Below are 20,665 nucleotides of genomic sequence, written 5' to 3'. Positions count from 1 at the left end.
AAAATTATTAATTACTATGTTTAATATTTTAAAATTGACATATTTAGTTTCTTAATGGTGGCTTTCTGAATATTCTAGTTGAGCACAAGAAATAAAATTAGATGTAAAGACAATTTGACATATAGGAATTAAGATCACCTCATTTACATTAGTCAGTTTTTTTACAGATTTAATTTAGGTACACTAATATAAAAGTGGTATGAAAAATCAGAAAAGGAAAATAGAAGAAATGGAATGAACAATTAGTGAAAGTCACTGTTAGGCGATTAACAAAGGTGACATCATTTATCCCTCACAACATCCCTTAAGATGGGCACTATTAACCTAACTTTGTAGATATGTTAAGTCTCAGGGAGGTTAGTAACTCCAATGAACATATGGCCAACCAAGCCTGTCGGATTTCAAAACCCATGATCCTACAAAACATAACCAGGTGTTTTAAAAATGTGTTAGCTTCAAGAAAGTAAAATAAAGAATTTAGTCACCTTCCACTGTATTAAACTAAAAGTTATATGAATGTAACTTGACACTATAAGAGAGAAGGAGCGTAAATACTAGTTTTAAGAGACCTCTTTAAAGATTTTAAGATTCTACAGCATGCAAAGGAAGGCTGTAAAGTCTTCTCATGTTTATAAAGACAGGGTAGGAAGGTGTCATCTTTCTAAGACAATTACATATGGCTCCACAAAAGGTATATCCCAGTCTCACAAATGTATCACTTTATTTTGGTGAAAGCAGAGTGAAAGAAAAATATGCTTAAAAATAAATTCTCCTTACACTTTTTCCAACTTAAAAAACTAAACATTTTCTCATACTGGACTTTTTGAAAATTCACCTTGTTTGAAGTCTTTTTGGAAGACACAAGTGAAAGTATATTAGTAGCAATATTACTCACAAATTACAGTTTTATTTTCACATGGAAAACAGAATTAACATTCAATCAGCTCACATTCATTGCAGCGTTGACCTTAGCAATAGTGTCATCATCCGTTGGGAACTGGTATATCTGGACGCCATTGCTGACCAATTCACTCATGAGCTTGATCTTAAACTTCTGTAATTCAGTTTTAGAAACCGTATCTGCTTTGGCAATCACTGGTATAATGTTTACCTATTAAGAATAAAGAAAAACAAAATCTTATTGAGGCTTTTTTTTTTTAATCCTGCAGCTGTTTTTTCACTCAAAACCGTTCATTCTGACTATGAATTTCCCTAAACCTAGATCGGGGGCTGGCAAACTACGGTCCATCTTGCTGTTGATCTTGATACATAAAGATTTATAGGAACACTGCCATGCCCATTTGCTTGTGTACTGTCTACAGTTGCGTTCACACTACAACAGCAGAGATGAGTTGCTGCTGCCATAAACCACAGGGCCTGTGAAGCCCAGTGTATTCTCAGCCTGGCCCTCTGCAGAAAAGGCATGCCAACCCCGACCTACCTAGATGGCCATTCTCCTGTATATATACACCCCTTACACACTCATTTCTACAGATGCTGGCCACATAATCTTTTTTTTTTTTTTTTGAGATGGAGTCTCGCTCTAACCCAGGCTGGAGTGCAGTGGTGCAATCTCAACTCACTGCAACCACTGCCTTCCGGGTTCAAGCGATTCTCTTCCCTCAACCTCCCAAGTAGCTGGGATTACAGGCACCTCAATCAATGCTTTCAGAAACCAGAACTCTTGTAAGATTAATATTTCATTTGAATTTTGGTTTAGAAATCTCACATTTTCTTTTCTCTCAAAATCTTGCAATTTCATCATACACTTAAAAAGTAAAATGTGATAAAAGGTAAACTGAATTGCCTCCTCAATTCACTAAGAATTTTTATTTTTTAATAACCTAAGCACTAAGTAACCAGGGTGATTGATCCCTCAGCAAAACTAAAAGACAGGTGAAGCTTCTCTTTCTGCCTCTAGTTTCAGGACTGACTCCATGCCTACCTGTGCCCCATTGTCACAGACTTACTTAGAAAGCAGAGGAAGGGAACTGTATGTACTACTATCAATTAAAAGCACTCATGACACAAAGGAATAACTTTCTCAGTATTATTTAAATTCCTATCACTGACAGAGGGCAAGAGATTTGGGGTTGTGAAGACCGAATAACTTGTAAATCTAGTTCTGTAAGATTAATATCCCCACAAAAGACTGATAGCTCCCCAAATTTGTGACTGGTGGTTCTTAAGTTTTTTAGTTTGTTTTTCATCAAAAACCTCAGGCTGATCAGTCATATGTATCAAGACAGTAAAACCTCAATGTAATTTTCAGATTAAAAGTAAAAAACCGACCGGGCACGGTGGCTCATGCCTGTAATCCCAGCACTTTGGGAGGCTGAGGCAGGTGGATCACCTGAGGTCGGGAGTTTGAGACCAGCCTGACCAAAATGAAGAAACCCCATCTCCACTAAAAATACAAAAAAATTAGGTGGGCATGGTGGCACATGCCTGTAATCCCAGCTACTTGGTAGGCTGCGGCAGGAGAATCGCTTGAACCCAGGAGGCAGAGGTTGCAGTGAGCCGAGATCGCATCATTGTATTCCACACTTCAGCCTGGGCAACAAGAGCAAAACTCTTGTAAAACTCTTGTAAAAAAAAAAAAAAAAAAAGGAAAAAATTATAATTCCTATTCTATTCTTAATTTTTTTCTCTTCTCAAATTTCACATTGATGCCAAGTATATATCTGAATTTATCAGTCTTCCATATGCTCCAAAGGAGAGAAATTTTTTCTATCTATCTATGAAATTAATGGCAGAAAACTTTCCAGCAATCCTAAGTAAACAACTTTCCTGTTAAATTAGTCAAAGCACATAAACATTTTGGTGCCAAGTCCTTAGTTTCAATATTATATACTTAGGTATTCAAGAAATTATGCCAAGTTAATAACTTATAATTGCTTGCACGATAAACTGCAGTAGACTGAATACTAAACATCAATGTTTACATGACTATTAGAGGGAGGGAAAGTAACAGATACTGCCCAAAGAGGGTCGCTTGTCACCAATGGCGTAAGAGAAGATAACTTTCCATGTCAAGCAGTTGAGTGTTCCGCTTTTTAGGAATAGAAGACAACTATCTGGAGGTGGCCTGGGGAGTGGCAAGATGAGGTCAGCAACGACACCTCTCATCTTTATGTAGTACCCTTGTGTAAGTTAGAATTTCCCTATACCTGCCAACTGCCCCGACAAAAAAAAAAAACCTGTGTAATGCTATTTAAAATGGGCCAAATCAAGTAATTTCAGCATATCCTAGTTTTTCCTTTAAACTTATAACAAAGCTTAGGTGTTAACTTCCTGTCTAGTTTGTACAATAGAAAGCTAAAGGCAGGATTTTGATAAGGTAGTCCCAATTTTAGAATTCATCTCTCATCAACTGAATAAGGCAGTAGTGAGTAGTGACAATCTTTAAATGAGTGCATGATACCCATGACCTCTACTGTTACCACAAAATATTTCATTTTGGTTTGAATGAAATAAGATATTGGTCAAAAGGTAATACTGTAATGCTCATTAATATCTTTACAGCTGCCCCCCTCATCATCTGTGGGTTCTGCATCCACAGATTCAACCGAGGATCAAAAATACTAGGGGAAAAAATTTTTTTAATGACAACACAACAATAGAAATAATACAAATTTTAAAATACAGTATAACAACTATTGACATAGCATTTACATTGTATTAGGTTTTTTTTTTCCCAAGATGGAGTCTAGCTCTGTTGCCCAGGCTGGAGAGCAGTGGCGTGATCTCGGCTCATTGCAACCTCCGCCTCCCAGTTCAAGCAATTCTCCTGCCTCAGCTTCCCGAGTAGCTGGGATTACAGATGCCTGCCACCATGCCCAGCTAATTTTTTTGTATTTTTAGTACAGACAGGGTTTCACTGTGTTGGCCAGGCTGGTCTTGAACTCCTGACCTCGTGATCCGCCCACCTCAGCCTCTGAAAGTGCTGGGATTACAAGCATGGGCCACCACATCCGGCCTGTATTAGGTATTATAATGAGTAATCTAGAGATTATTTAAAGTATATGCAAGGATACAAGTAGGTTATATACAGTCATATGCGGCTTAACCATGGTGACATGGTTTGGATTTGTGTCTTCACCCAAATCTCATGTAAAATTGTAATCCCCAGTGTTGGAGGGGTCTGGTCAGAGGTGACTGGATCAAGGGGACAGAGTTGTCCCTTGCTGTTCTTGTGGTAGTGAGTTCTCACGAGATCTGGTTGTTTAAATGTGTGTAGCACTTCCCCCTGCACACTCTTCCTCCTTCTCAGGTCATATAAGACATGCCTGCTTCCCCTTCGCCTTCCGCCATGGTTTTAAGTTTCCTGAAGCCTCCCCAGCCAGGCTTCTTGTACAGCCTAAGGAAATGTAAGTCAATTAAACCTCTTTTCTTTATAAATTACTCAGTCTCAGATAGTTCTTTATAGCAATGTGAGAATGGACTAATAAACACGGTGATAGAAATGCGACAGAAATAAGATCTTAGGTGATTTTGATGTTGCGTGAACATCACAGAGTATACTCACACAAACCTGGATGTTATAGCCTATGACACACCTAGGCTGTATGGTATGGCTCATTGTTTCTAGACTATAAGCCTGTACAGCATATAACTACACTGGATACTGCAGACAACTATAATACAATGGTAAGTGTGTGTATATGTAGGCAAGTATAATGCAATGGTAAGTATGTGTATATCTAAACAAATCTAAACACAGAAACATATAATACAGTACAGTAAAAATAAGGTATAATCTTATGGGACCACCATTCTATATTTGGTCCCTTCCTGACTAAAATATAGTTTTGCACTGCAAGACTGTCCTACACTATTTTATATAAAGAATTTCAGCATCCTCAGGGTATTGAAACCAATCTCCCTTGGATACTGAGGGATGACTAGGAAGCATCTAGAACTAGTTGTTGCAAGAGTTTGCAGGTTGAACTGCTGGTTCAAGGTGGACTGCCTCTGAACAAGTGCTCATTAGCTCTTCCATTTATTCCTGAAAATCCACTAAGGGAATACATCAATATAAATTGCTCCTGGATAACACTTCTTAAAGACTTTTGATGAGTCAAAGGTGGTTGGGTTGGCCAGTTACCTCGAATACCAATATGTAAATATCATCAATAAACTGTGCCTGTTAATTTTTAAATAAGTTTTAAATAACAAAACAGTAACATAGCTGCTTCATATATGCCAGGCATTATACTAAATGCTTTGTAATATTCATCTCAGCTAATCTTCCCAAAAGTCTTAGAGTGAGCTCTCTCTAGCCCTTTTTTTTTTTTTTTTGAGATGGAGTCTCGCTCTGTCGCCTAGGCTGGAGTGCAGTGGCGTGATCTTGGCTCACTGCAAGCTCTGCCTCCCGGGTTCATGCCATTCTCCTGCCTCAGCCTCCTGAGTAGCTGGGACTACTGGCGCACGCCACGACGCCCGGCTGATTTTTTTTTTTGTATTTTTAGTAGAGATGGGGTTTCACCATGTTAGCCAGGATGGTCTCGATCTCCTGACCTCGTGATTTGCCCGCCTCGGCCTCCCAAACTGCTGGGATTACAGGCATAAGCCACCGTGCCCGGCCTCTAGCCCTATTTTATATATGAAAAATTGAATCCAAGTTTGTCCAGGGCCACATAGCTGCTAAGTGGCGGGGCTGAAGCAGAATCCAGGCAGTTCAGCATGACGGCCATGTCCTAACCCCTCTTGACTGCTTGTTTTATACCCGGACGGGTAGACTTCAGCTAACTTTTAATAAGACAAACTTTTTTTTTTTTTTTGAGATGGAGTCTTGCTCTGTCGCCCAGGCTGGAGTGCAGTGGCGCAATCTCGGCTTACCACAACCTCCGCCTCCTGGGTTCAAGCAATTCTCCTGCCTCAGCTTCTTGAGTAGCTGGGGCTACAGGCATGTGCCATCATGCCCGGCTAATTTTTGTATTTTTAGTAGAGACAAGGTTTCACTATGTTGGCCAGGCTGGTCTCGAACTCCTGACCTTGTGATCCGCCCGCCTTGGCCTCCCAAAGTGCTGGGATTACAGGCATGAGCCACCATGTCCAGCCCAACAACCTTCTTATGTAAAATAAGAGGCAGGTATTTTTACAGGGTAGTTTATACTTTTATCATAAAAAATAAAGAATATATTTAAATCACCAAAGTTGGAAAAGATTAAATAATATATACTTACACAGTATACTAAAGCAAACTTCTATGGCAAATAGGCTCTTACTGGGTATGCCTATTTGCTAAACCCTCTATTTACATGGATCAATTTAATTAATTTTCATATCTGCCTCTTGAGGTAGTTCTTCTCCCTAGTTTTTATTTAAAAGTGGAGGACACTGAAAATCACTTAAGTCCACTGAGGCTCAGAGGGCTAAAGAAACTTGCAAGATCAGACAGCTAATAAATGACAGGGCCAATATTTAGAGCCATCCTCCACTGACACCAGCTTCTACAAATCTTTATACAAATTACCTCATGTTGCTCCACTCTAGTTAAGACAAAACTGCACACTCTTGTTTTTATGTTCCTTTAACAAATATGAATTTCCATATAATCAAACTCAACTATGAAAACAACTGGCTAAATGGTTAGAACATCTGATCACATGTGATCAGGTGAACAGACTGTCATATAAGCTACATCAATTTTTGCTAAAACCAGGGGACCAAGCAACTAGTCAAAAGTAAATCGACCGATGTGCCAAAGCTTCACTAGGCAGGCCTTCAGGCTTTCCATACAGGTTTCTGCAGAGAAAGCAGCAGCATCCAGAACAACTTTGGATTTTGAATTCAACTTATACAGTTAGTAACCAGGATCATGAAAGCTTCACTTCGCATACCATTTGAGATTACGGAAAATTCTAACGTTTCTTTAATGTAAGATTACTGTCTTTAGCCATCTTTTAAACAAATAGAAAAATCTGAAGTGAGTAAGTTTATGAATTTTTCTAAAGCTCCCTAAATTTATATATAGCTCCTTGGCTCAGAAATTCAAAAATAGGTTTTCTCAGTATGGTCCAAATTAAAATGTATTTTACGACAATATCAAATAAAACATTAGACCTTAATTCTTGTTAAGGAAGTTCTTCTCACTTAATAGTGTCATAAAGTAAAGTTAGTATCAACTAAATTCTGCATTAAAAATGCAGAGAATACCCATGTTCTGACATAGCCATGTTCTGGCATGCAATTTAATCACTAAAAAGGGAACTAAAATTTTATTGCAATATTCCTTCTTTGCATCTCATCTTCCAAATTGAATTTCTCTGAAAAAATAAGCTAGATGGAAATATAAAATGTTTTAAGGATTTCCAGGCGCTGGGCATGGTGGCTCATGCCTGTAGTTCTAGCACTTGAGGAGACCGAGGAAGGAAAATCACTTAAGTCCAGGAGTTTGAGACCAACTGGGCAACACAGCAAGACACCCAACTCTACAAAAAAAAAATTAAAAAGTTAGCTGGGTGTGGTAGTACATGCCTACAGTCCCAGCTACCTGGGAGGCTGAGGCAGGAGGATCGTTTGAGCCCACGGGTTTGAGGCTGCAGTAAGCCACGATCTCACAACTACCTCCAGCCTGGGTGACAGAGTGACTCTATCTCTAAAAAAAAAAAAAAAAATTAAAAAAAGATGCACAGGATAAAAGTGACAATACATATCCATATTGTAAAAGTATTTTAACAGTTAAAAATAAATATTAAAGTATGGTAAGTTGATTCCTTTCCTCAACCCACCTTGCTGTCAAGGTTCTTCATGGTTAAGAGATCAAGTGTCTTCAGAGAGTGGCCTGTCGGTGAAATGAAGTAGAGGCACACATGGATGCGAGAATCATGGTAGGTAAAGAGAGAACGCTTAATCTTCAGTTCTTCTTGGAGATAGGCCTCAAACTGAGCATCTATGTAGTCAACTATCGGTTGGTAGCTAAAAAATTGTTCAAATGTTTAATACAACATTATTTGTGCTACCTTAAGATATCTGTGCAACTCTTAGAAATTTGAGGTCTATATTTTCACTAATTAATACACAGTTAATATCTATGCTGAACAGATAATTTTAGTGATAAAAAATGTGCAGAACATGCGCAAAAGCTATACAAATGCTTCTCAACTTACAATGGGGTTATATCCTGATAAATCCATCACATAAGTTGAAAATATTAGCTGAAATACATTTCATATCCCAATAAACCTATCATAAAGTTGAGAAATTGTAAGTCAAACTATCCTAAATTCAGTATCATCTGTACTTCCGAAACCGTCAGGGCAATCTGTGCTTGAAATGGTATTGAATTTACATTGATTCATTCTCATAGTCATTCACATGCTGGATCCCTTTCTGACAAAGCTTCCCACACTCGCCAGACTGCTCAAAGAGGCTGGCAGCAGTCTAATTTGTAATCAGACTGGTACCTGACTTATTATTTAACTAACTGAGAAAATGCACAGGTATCAATAACTCAAAAGACATTTAAGTCAAAGTCCATGACTCCTTGCCTCTTAGATTTATAAGGCACAGAAAGCCTAAGTAAGGAAGAAAGGCATACATCAGCTGAAAGTATCTAACTAGTAATGCTGGCACGTTTTTATTTTTATTTAATTATAAATAAAGGAAAGGCCAATTACATCCTCTGCTCAGATAACTCCTCCCTGGAAATGCAGTCTTCCTTCTGGCTGTCTCAGGTTATTCAGCCTTCAAGATGCAAATCAAATCACAGTGCATGTGCAGAGCAGTGTGCTAATGCTGTTCCAAGAATGGTGTGTGAGCATTCCATTCAGTTCTGATATGCCAAACCACTGCCTTTGCAATTTACTTTTCTACTCTTAACTATTCTCAGTAACCAAATCTGGGTTTCCAAGTGAAAATAACAGCAAACAGTTCCCATGTCAAATTCCCTGGAAACCTTTGTAATTATCTTTCTAGCCCTACAATGAACCAGTACCTTGAGCAGCTGAGGTACTTAATAAATGTGCACAAAATTAAATTCTTCTATAAAGTTGCCTGACCTTTTAGTCCTTGAGGATCATCACCTCTTTTAAAATTATAGAATACACATTGTTCTCCCTATGCAAATGGTAAACAATGTGAGGACTGAGACAGTATCTTATACATCTGTGTTTTCCACTTGAACTAGCATAGGCCAGGCTCAGTGGCTCACATCTGTAATCCCAGTGGTTTGGGAGACCAAGGCAGGAGGATCACTTGAGGCCAGGAGTTCAAGAACAGCCTGGGTGACAACACAGCAAGACCCCCATCTCTACTAAAAAATTTTAAAAATCAGCCAGGCATTGTGAGGTGCCTATAGTCCTAGCTACTTGGGAGCCTAAGGCAGGGAGATCCCTTAAGCCCAGAAATTCAAAGCTGCAGTGAGCTGTGATTGTGCCACTGCACACCAGCCTAGGTGACAAAGCAAGATTCTGTTTTAAATGAATCTTTTAAAAAAATATATAGACAGGGTCTCGCTGTGTTGCCCGGGCTGGTCTTGAACTCCTGGCCTTAAGCAATCATCCTGCCTTGGCCTCCCAAAGCGCTGGGATGACAGGTGTGAGCCACCACACCCAGCCTCAAAAAATGATATCTTTTTTTAATAAGTAAATAAATAAAAGAAATAGCATAAAACCTTGAACATTAAAGAATTCAATTCATCATCAAAGTGATTATTATAACAGTAAGTGATCCTTCGGAAAGTGGTCTAAATGTGACCCAATAGGATTCACTTTCCAAAAAAATAAAATGGGAAAAATTAATCTGTTAAGTATATATTTCACATAAAAATTCCAAAGAAGCTTTTATTAATGACCTGAAATAGGTCAGTAAGAGGACCTATTATATGACCTAAATAAATAACCATAAATGTACCTCTATCTGAATGTTTTGTCTTATGCTATTCAAGAATGAAAACCGTAAAGATTTTCTGCTAAATAAATAATATGCCATTCTTTGATAATCTGGACAAAAAGATAAAAAATATGAATCAGAGAGATTAAAAGACACAGAAGATATAATGAGAAGATCTAACATATATTTCATCAAAGTTTTCAAAGGAAAAAAACAGAAAAGGGGGCAGAGGCAATATTTACAGAAGAAATGTCTGAGATTTTTTAAAAAGAACTGACAGACACACTATTCAGAGTCAAGAACTGAAACATATCACAAGCAGGGTAAATTAGAAATAATAAAAACCCAGGTACAGCATAGCAAAACTGGAGAACAATAAAAACAAAGATCTTAAAAGCACTGGAGGAAAAAAAGGAAAGGACCCTTAGGGGAGACTTCTTAATAGCAAAGATAGAAGCCAGGAGAGAGTGGAATGATATTTCCAATGGAAGAAAGAAAATAACTGGCAACCCAGAATTGTATATCCGACTAAAATTTCAAGTATGTGAGCGACACAGAAATTTTTGGTTAATAGATGGTAATAAACATATACTGGCCATATAATAATACCTCGTGTAGTTAAAAAATAGAGAACTCGGCCAGGCGTGGTGGCTCACTGTAATTCCAGCACTTTGGGAGGCCATGGCTGGAGGATCACCTGAGGTCAGGAGTTCGAGACCAGCCTGGCCAACATTGTGAAACCCTGTCTCTGCAAAAATACAAAAATTAGCTGGGCATGATGACAGGTGCCTGTATCCCAGGTACTCAGGAGGCTGAGGCAGGAGAACTGCTGGAGTGCAGGAGGTGGAGGATGCAGTGAGCCGAGATTGTGCCATTGCATTCTAGCCTGGGTGACAGAGTGAGACTCCACCTCAAAATTAAAAAAGAAAAAGAAAGAGAGAACTCAGTCGGGTAGTGGCTCACGCCTGCAATCTCAGCACTTTGGGAGGCCAAGGCAAGAAGATCGCTTGAGGCCAGGAGTTTGAAATCAGCCTGGCCAACACGGCAAAATCCCATCTCCACTAAAAATACAAAAATTAGCCAGGTGGGATGGTATGTGCCTGCAGTCCCAGCTATACAGGAGGCTGAGGCTTAAGAATCACTTGAACCCAGGAGGCAGGAGGTTACAGTGAGCCAAGATTGCACCACTGCACTTCAGCCTGGGTGACGGAGTGAGACTTTGTCTCAAAAAAAAAAAAAAAAAGATAGAGTTAATATATAATAGCAATTAGGAGAAGGGGTTAACAAAATTTAACTGTTCTAAATTTCATTTCATTGTCTATTTGTATTATCAAGGATAAGTATAAACACTCATCTTCAACTTTAAGTGAAAGATTATGTGTGATAATGTGTAAGAGAACCACTATAAGCATAGAAATCAGGCAAGAAAGGAAAAATAAATATAGAACTGGCAGGACAAACAGGAAACACAAAAAAGATGGTAGATTTAAACCTAAATATATTGGTAATTACATTAATTGTGAAGGAACTACACGATCAAATAAAGGGTAACCATTGTCAGATTGGGTTTTAAAAGGACAACAATATGCTCAATAAGAAACATGTCTAAAGCACAAGGGCATAGAAAGGTTGAAAGTAAAGGGACTGAAAAACTACACCAAACATACATAAGAAAGCTGGAGACAACACTGACATGGAAGCATTACAAGATAAAAAAGGTCACTACATAATAATAAAAGTGTCAATGCTTCAGGATAAAATAAAAATGGAGATTAGAAATCTACTGAAATTGTTGGCCGGGCATGGCAGGCTCATGCCTGTAATCCCAGCAATTTGGGAGGCCGAGGAGGGTGGATCACCTGAGGTCAGGAGTTCGAGGCCAGCCTGGCCAACATGGCGAAACCCCATCTCTACTAAAAATACAAAAATTAGCTGGGAGTGCTGGTGGGCACCTGTAATCCCAGCTACTTGGGAGGCTGAGGCAGGAGAATCACTTGAACCCAGGAGGCGGTGGTTACAGTGAACCGAGATCACACCACTGCACTCTAGCCTGGGCAACAAAGTGAGACTCCACCTCAAAAAAGAAAAAAAAAAAAAAAAAAAAAAAAGAAATTTACTGAAATTGACAATACTATGTATCAAACTCGTGGAATGTAGCCTAAGCCACGCTTACAGGGTAGTTTATAATACTAAATGCATAAGGCTGAAAATCAATGAGAATTTGGAGCAAAACCCCAAAAGTATAGATGTAAGAGCAGAAAGTAATGAAACAGGAAAAAAGAAAAGCATAAAACTGAAAGGATCAATACAGCCAAAATTTGGTATTTGAAAATATCAAATAAATTGACAACACTTTGTCAAGACTAATTAAGTAGAAAAAGAAAAGCAGCACAAACACTATTATCAGGAAAGATAGAATATCATTACAGATGATGCAGACAATAAAAAGATATTAGGAGTGTATTATCAATATTTTTAAGCCAATAATTTTAAACTTTAGATGAAATGGACAGATTCCTGGAAAATTATAACTTACAAAACTGTCTCTAAACAAAATAAAACCAACTCTGAATTGTCTTATAATCATTTTTTAAAAATTCAACTCAAAATCTTCTTAGAAAGAAAACCCCAGGTACTGATTTTTTTTATTGGTTAAGTTCCATCAAATATTCCAGGGAAAAATAATTCTGATCTTGTAACTGCAGGCCCTGATTTTTTTTTTTTTTTTTTTTTTTTTTTTTTTTTGAGTTGGAGTTTCGCTCTTGTTGACCAGGCTTGAGTGCAATGGCCCAATCTTGGCTCACTGCAAACTCCGCCTCCTGGGTTCAAGTGATTCTCCTGCCTCAGCCTCCTGAGTAGCTGGGATTATAGGCGCCTGCCACCATGCTTGGCTAATTTTTGTATTTTAGTAGAGACGGGGTTTCACCATGCTGGTCAGGCTGGTCTCAAACTCCTGACCTCAGGTGATCCACCCACCTCGGCCTCCCAAAGTGCTGGGATTACAGGCATGAGCCACCACACCCAGCCAGGCCCTGATTTTTATTGGTTAGTTCTACCAAACATTCCAGGGAAAAATAACTCTAATCTTATGCAAATTTTTCCAGAAAACAGAGAATGAAAACTCCTTAAACTCCTTTTAGAAGACTAACATAATCTTGATTTTAAATAAATAAATAAATAAAAGGCCAGGCGCAGTGGCTCATGCCTGTAATCCCAGCACTTTGGGAAGCTAAGGTGTGTGGATCACCTGAGGTCAGGAGTTCGAGACCAGCCTGGCCTACATGGTGAAACCCTGTCTCTACTAAAAATACAAAAACTAGCTGGGCGTGGTGGCAGGTGCCTGTAATCCCAGCTACTCGGGAGGCTGAGGCAGAAGAATCGCCTGAACCCGAGAGATGGAGGTTGCAATGAGCCTAGATCGCATCACTGCGCTCCAGCCTGGGCAACAAGAGTGAAGCTCCATCTTAAAAAAAGAGTATAAGACAAGAATACAGGCTAAAAAAAACCTCACTGATGAACACAGATGCAAAAAAAAAAACTAAAAGAAAAATATAGCATAATATAAAAAGAACACTATATTATGATCTCAGAATGGTATCTAAAATTACAAGGTTAATTTGCCAATAAAAAAATCAGTTACTCTAACTCACCTCATTAAAGATTAAATGAAAGAAGTCACAATTTCTCCATAAAATGCAAAAAAAAAAAATCTGGTGAAAGTATATATTAATGATTTCTAAAAAAAAAAAAAAGAACTTTTACTAGTAATATAAAGGAATTTCTTTATTTTATCTAAAACAAAACCCAAAACCAACCAAATAAACAAAAAGACCACAACAAAACAAGCATGGTACATGGTAAAAAATAAAGCTTTCTCTTTGGGATTAGGATGATGAGGGGACAGTGCCCACTACCATCACTGACTATCCAACAAAATACTGCAGGTCCTACCCAGTACAGTCCAGCATTAACAATGAAAGAAAGAAAAATAAAGCCTGTCTTCAGTCAGGATAGAGGAACTGGGACTGGATTTATCTTCTCACCTTAAATAACTAGAAACCTGAACAAAATAAATGAAAAAAAGGTTTTAAAACACTGGGAAACAGGCAGTATAAAACTGTGACCACTGAAAAAGGAAATAAATGCCCTCTTTTATGAGCCCTACCATGTCCCAGCTTCCTGACTGGGGACACGTGTTCCGGGCACAGCGCAAAGAGAGCACAGAGCCTGGCCATTCACTGAGTTGAAGAAACCCAGACAGGAGTTCAAGGAGGCAAAAGCAACATCTGTAGGTTGGAACAGAAGAGAAGAAAGTTGCACGGGCAGGAAGCACTACACATCTGGAGAGGGCCCCCAAGTCCCTGGCTAAAGATTGATATGCATATGCAGGACAGCAAAATACCCATGACCACGGCCATTTCCTATATTAGAGCTATGCTAGTGGTTACAACATGCTATACGCTTCTGAAAATTCATTTTGAATGTACACTTAAAATCAGCAAAGTTAGGCCGGGAGAGATGGCTCACGCCTGTAATCCCAGCACTTTGGGAGGCTGAGGTGGGCAGATCACCTGAGGTCAGGAGTTCAACACCAGCCTGACCAACATGGTGAAACCCCATCTCTACTTTTTCAAAAATTAGCCAGGTGTCATGGCAGGCACCTGTAATCCCAGCTGTTCGGGAGGCTGGGGCATGAGAATCACCTGAACCCAGGAGGCGGAGGTTGCAGTGAGCCGAGATTGAGCCACTGCACTCCTGCCTAGGCGACAGAGCGAGACCCTGTCTCAAAAAAAAAAAAATCAGTAAAGTTTATTCTATGTAAAGCATATATTAATAAAGCTTATTTTAAAAGAACTAAAGAAAGGTCTGGGAAAAAAAAAAAACCAACCTATTTCAGAGCAGTGGCTCCTCTGGGGGAAGAAATGGGACTGAACACAGGGGAATGGCTAAGGTGCGTTCCAACTGATCTGTACCATTTGATATTTTCACAGAATCGTATTTATATACTGCTTCGGTAATTGATAGAATACAAACAATCCAGCAAATAAGTTAATGAGAAAAAACAAGTTATAAAATAGGCAAAAGATGAAAGCATTCCCCTTGAGAACTGAAACAAGATAAGGATGCCTGCACTCACCATTCTTATTTCACACAGTACTTGAAAGTCCTGGCCAGAGAAGTCAGGCAAGAGACAGAAATAAAAGGCATCCAAATAGGAAAAGAAAAAGTCAAATTATCTCTCTGCAGACAATATAATTTCATACCTAGAAAACTCTAAAGACTCTGCCAAATGGCTCCTGAACTGATAAACAACTTTAGTGAAGTTTCAAGATGCAAAATCAACATACAAAAATCAGCAGCATTTCTGTATATCAATAATGGTCAAGCTGAGAGCCAAATCAAGAACACAATGCCATGTACAACAGACACACAAACACACTCACTCACTCACGCAAAAACCTAGGAATATATCTAACCAAGGAGGTGAAAGATATCTGCAAAGAGAACTACAAAACACTGCTGAAAGAAATCACAGATGACACCAACAAACTGAAAAAATGCTCATGGAATCAATATAGTTGGAAGAATCAATATAGTTAAAATGGCCATACTGCCCAAAGCAATCTACAGACTCAACGCTATTGCTGTTTTTTTGTTTTTGTTTTTGAGACAGGTATCACTCTGTCCACCCAGGCTGGAAGGGCAGTGGCATGATTCCCAGGCTGAAGTGACAGTCCCACTTCAGCCTCCCGAGTAGCTGGCAGTATAGGTGCCCACCAACATGACTGGTTCATTTTTTTAAATTTTTTGTAGAGACGAGGTCCCACCATGTTGCCCAGGCTAGTCTCAAGACTCCTGAGCAAGCGATCCTCTCTCCTTAACTTCCCAAGTGCTAGGATTACAGGCGTAAGGCACCACAACTGGCCTCAATGCTATTTCTATCAAACTACCAATGTCATTTTTCACAGAATTAGAAAAAACTATTCTAAAATTCATAAAGAAACAAAAAAGAGACTGAATAGCCAAAGCAATACTAAGCAAAAGAACAAAGCCTAAGGAATCACATTACCTGACTTCAAACTATACTATAAGGCTACAACAACCAAAACAGCATGGTTGTGGTACAAAAACAGACAAATAGACCAATGGAATAGAACAGAGAACCTAGAAATAAAGCCGCACACCTACAGGCATCTGATCTTCAACAAAGCTGACAAAAATAAGCAATGGGGAAAGGACTCTCTATTCAGTAAATCGTGCTAGGATAACTGGCTAGCCATATGCAGAAAAATGAAACTGGACCCCTATGTTTTACCATAAACAAAAATTAACTCAAGATGGATTAAAGACTGAAATGTAAGACCTCAAACAATAAGAATGCTGGAAGAAAACCCAGAAAACACCATGCTGCACATTGGCCTTGGAAAAGAATTTATGATTAAGTTCTCAAAAGCAAACACAACAAAAACAAAAATTGCCAATTAAACTAAAGAGCTTCTACAGAGCAAAACAAACCATCATCAGAGTAAACAGACAACCTACAGAATGGCAGAAAATTTTTACAAACTATACATCCAACAATAGCCAAGCAGCCAGAATCTGTAAGAAACTAACAACTAAACAAAGAAAAAACAACCCCATTAAAAAGTGGCCAAAAGACATGGACATACAAGCAGCTAACAAACATGAAAAAACGCTCAACATAACTCATCATTAGAGAAATGCAAATCAAAACCACCATGAGATACCATCTCACAACAGTCAGAATGGCTATTATTAAAAAGTCAAAACACAACAGATACTGGCAAGGCTGTAGAGAAAAGGAAATGCTTGTACCCTATTGGTGGGAATGTAAATTAATGCAGCCACTGTGGAAAGCACTTTGGAGATTTCTCAAAGAACTTAAACCAGAACTACCATTCAACCCAGCTATTCCATCTTGGAATATATCCAAAAGAAAATACATCATTCTACCAAAAAGACACATGTACTCACATGTTCATCATAGCTCTATTCACAATAGCAAAGACATGGAATCAACCTAGCTGCCCATCACCGTGGACTGGATAAAACAAGTGTGGTACATACATACCATAGACTACTACACAGCCATAAAAAAGAACAAAATCAAGTCTTTTGTACCAACACGGATGAAGCTGGAGGCCGTTATCCTAAGCAAATTAACTCAGGAACAAAAAACCAAATACCGTATGTTCTCACTTATAAGTAAGTGGGATCTAAACATCGGGTACACGTGGATATAAACATGGCAACAATAGATACTGGGGACTACTAGAGTGGGAAGGGAGATACGGGGTAAAGGCTGAAAAACTAACTATTGGTACTATGCTCACTGCCTGGGTAATTGGATCACTTGTACCCCAAACCTCAGCATCACACAATATACCCACGTAATAAACTTGCAAATGTACCCCAAATCTAAACGAAAAGTTGAAATTATTTTTTAAAAGGAAAAAAATTACTTATAAAAATGGAAATAAGACTAGGTGTGGTTGCTCACGCCTGTAATCCTAGTACTTTGGGAGGCCGAGGTGGATGGATCACCTGAGGTCAGGAGGTCAAGACCAGCCTGGCCAACATGGTGAAACCCCATCTCTAATAAAAACACACAAAAAATTAGATGTGGTGGCAGGTGCCTGTAATCCTAGCTACTTGGGAGGCTGAGGCAGGATAACTGCTTGAACTGGGGAGGTGGAGGTTACGGTGAGTCGAAATCAAGCCACTGCACTCTAGACTGGGTGACAGAGCGAGACTCCTCAAAAAAAAAAAAAAAATCGAAATACATTTCAAAAAGGAAAATGAACAAAAAGTTATTGTTTTACTAATCCTTTTCCCCCTTTCATAGTTTAAATTTGATATAGAATCTCTACTCAATCTTTATATGACCTTAGGAGAAATATTAAAACAAATACAGACATAAGGTAAAATACAAATTAAAATTTCACTATCAAAACTTTCCTGCAATGATTAATAATGTAACTGGCTAATTTGATTATAATTTTACAAAAAATTCACACATCATGTATTTGGCCATTGTATATATTGTTCTTATATGTCTTGTATTTTTTTCTTCAAGGAGATAAACCCTGCCTGAAAATTAGTATAATTAATATACACTGAATTTGCATGTCAGGAAATAATTAAAGCTACTTTTGCTGAAATGCACATTTTAATACGGTGATTCAAATTATTCTAAAGAAATTAGACAAATGGATAGAAAAATGTCAATGTGCTAATAAGAACAAAATATTGCTTAATTATTTTATTTTTAAAAATTAATGTGTGGAAGGAAAGGTATGGATTACCATAGGAGAAAATCAAATCATAGTTCATGGGGCTATAAGGCCAATGTCTTGAAATAAGAAAAACTTGTTTTATTACAAGAAGAAAACACGTACCTCTCTTCTTTATTTATTTGGTCACCAAATCCCACTGTATTCACAATGGTCAATTTCAACTGAACATTACTTTCCTGGAGTTCATATGTCTGAGCTTTAAGTTTAACATTCGGGCAAAAATGTGAGGATTCATAGTCTTCAAAATTAGTATTAAACAATGTGTCAATCAGTGTTGATTTTCCAATTCCAGTTTCCCCTGAAACACACAAAGGTACGTCTTTATGGTTGCATGAATGGCTGAAAAGAAATACAACTGTAAATGCCTAGAGTGGTTTCAAAGATCCCAAATATTTCAAAGGCCAGGGTGTGCATGAAAGAAATACACACTACGGCTGGTCCCCCAAGTCATTAGCAGAGCATAGAGTAAGTGTGCTAAGCTACTCAGGACTCTGACAACAACATTGAGATGTTTATAGAACAAGCCAAAAGCTTAAAGCTAAGAAAAACAAAACTAACAGAATCTAAACAACTAAAGAGAATCCCTGGGATCCTGATTTCAAATTGATAACATAAGCATTGTTCTGTCCATGACAAGAATGAAGTGAGCACAAGGAATATGAAGGAACAACTTAGAGGAAGAGTAGGTGGCACATACCCACACAGAGAATATTAAAGCAGAAACCTTGCTGAATGGATCTGTTCACCAGCTGATCAGGCAAACTCTCAAAACCAACATGGCCAGACATAGTCAACGAACGAATGTTTTCTCTTTTCTGAAGGAAAATAAAAACAAAAACAACAGCAATTAAAAAAAAAAACAAAACTTTGACTTAAGTAGGATGTAGGCACACTTGAAAGGACAAATATATCAAATAAATGAAAATTTTTATAATCATTATACCTCACCTAAGACACAAGTGATTAAGTAAATTTTCGGAAAAAGAAACCTGTGTCCAGATCCTCAAAACACACATTTCTTATCCCCTTCATACAACGAGAGTCTAGCACTATGTATAACATTAAAACATTCGATTTCCAAAATAGGAAAATATCCAACTATGGCATATTCACTTACAAAATAAAAAGTTAAAGTCCATTTGTTTATGATAAAAACTTAGAAAATTCTTACATCAAAATGTCAAGTGAAAAAAAAGCACAAAACAAAAGTACAGATACAGGTTCAGCTCCCGGTAATGGCAGAGTAACTTAGGTCAAACTTACCTGCCTACTGGTAACAATTACAAGCAACCCTTTTAAGTCACTAGAGTGCAACCAAAGGCAGATAGACACTGGACAGAGTAAGACTTGAGGAAAGGAAACTTACCAGGTGAGATGAGTTTATCTAGCTTTTTCCCCCGAAGGCACTCCCTAGTCATTATGGCAAAAGGAAGATAGAGCTCAGGAGGGAAGTTATAGTCTTAATGGGTTAAGATGTCCATTGGAGATTGGGGCACGCAGATTGGTTCGGAATTCAGGGAGAAAATTCCAGAAAGAAGGGAGTCCAAAATCTACAAACACACTCCACTCAAATCCATGGCTGATGGCCAAACTGCACACATATAGAGGGAATACAAAGATCCCAGAAGGGGGAAAATGAAAATTGGGAGGGGCTATGCAGAGTTTTCAAGTGCCATCTTGGGGAGATGGACAGAGCTTAAATTTTAAGCCTGTAAGTTAAAGGGTCTCCTGTAAACACCCTAGGCCTTCTAATGAAACCCTAGATGGGCCACATTTTAGGAGTAAGGTCCATAACTCAGCAATCAGAAAGCACAGCTGAAGCAGACCTGCCTTAACAAAGCCTGTAACAAGGCTCAACATGATCAATGTGATCAGTCAGCAATTTAATTGCCTGTTAGAACAAAGTTCAACACTCTGCAGAAGAAGAAAACAGAATCTAGCATCTCTATAGTATCTACTATACAATAAAAAAATTATGACAGGAAAAAAACAGAAAAATGTGATTCACAGTCAAGAAAGAAAGTCAACAGAAAGAGATCCACAATGAATCAGATGTTTAATTAGCAGGTAAGAACTTTAAATAATGGTAACAAACATGCTAAAGTATCTACAGGAAAAAGATGGATATAATGGGTGGCATGACGGGGAATTACAGAAAGATATGAAAGAGCTCGCAACAACAAAAAGCAGCAGACAGAATTTCTAGAATGTAAAAATGTAACATCTGAAGTAAAAAATATATTTAGTACTAACAGCAGATCAAATAATGGAAGACAGATTTGTTCAATAGTTATTATCCAAGCTAAAAATCTCACAGAAAGAAAAAAGATAAAACTATGACAGTCTTAAAAACTTGTGTGAGAGTATCAAATGATCTAACATACCAGTAACTGGAATACAAGGAGAAAAGTTAGAGAAAGAAAGAAGGTGAAAGTGGGGGGTAGGAGGGAGGGAAAAAAATATCTAAGTAATAGTGACTGAAAACTTTCTAATTTTCTAAACTTGAACTC

General features: G+C 38.2%; 1 protein-coding gene across 18 annotated transcripts in view; it reads right to left on the bottom strand.

Moving 5' to 3' along the window:
• The window catches only part of SEPTIN10 (septin 10), a 71,029-nt gene that overhangs the window by 24,082 nt on the left and 26,282 nt on the right, over nucleotides 1-20,665 (bottom strand). For 11 of the 18 annotated variants that reach the window (XM_032177280.2, XM_058428852.1, XM_058428843.1 and 8 more), the window contains 4 exons: nucleotides 18,853-18,970; nucleotides 18,258-18,453; nucleotides 7,737-7,923; nucleotides 950-1,111 (listed from right to left, as the gene is read on the bottom strand). In XM_032177280.2, the coding sequence (XP_032033171.1) occupies nucleotides 950-1,111; nucleotides 7,737-7,923; nucleotides 18,258-18,453; nucleotides 18,853-18,970 (663 nt within the window). The remainder of the gene's footprint in view (nucleotides 1-949; nucleotides 1,112-7,736; nucleotides 7,924-18,257; nucleotides 18,454-18,852; nucleotides 18,971-20,665) is intronic. The other 7 variants (XM_058428854.1, XM_058428855.1, XM_058428856.1 and 4 more) reach the window with 3 other exon arrangements.

This window comes from Hylobates moloch, unplaced genomic scaffold (genome assembly GCF_009828535.3).
Source record: "Hylobates moloch isolate HMO894 unplaced genomic scaffold, HMol_V3 SCAFFOLD_15, whole genome shotgun sequence".
NCBI lineage: Eukaryota > Metazoa > Chordata > Mammalia > Primates > Hylobatidae > Hylobates > Hylobates moloch.
The sequence above is the reverse complement of the archived record's forward strand: the minus strand, read 5'-3'. Positions and strand labels throughout refer to the sequence as shown.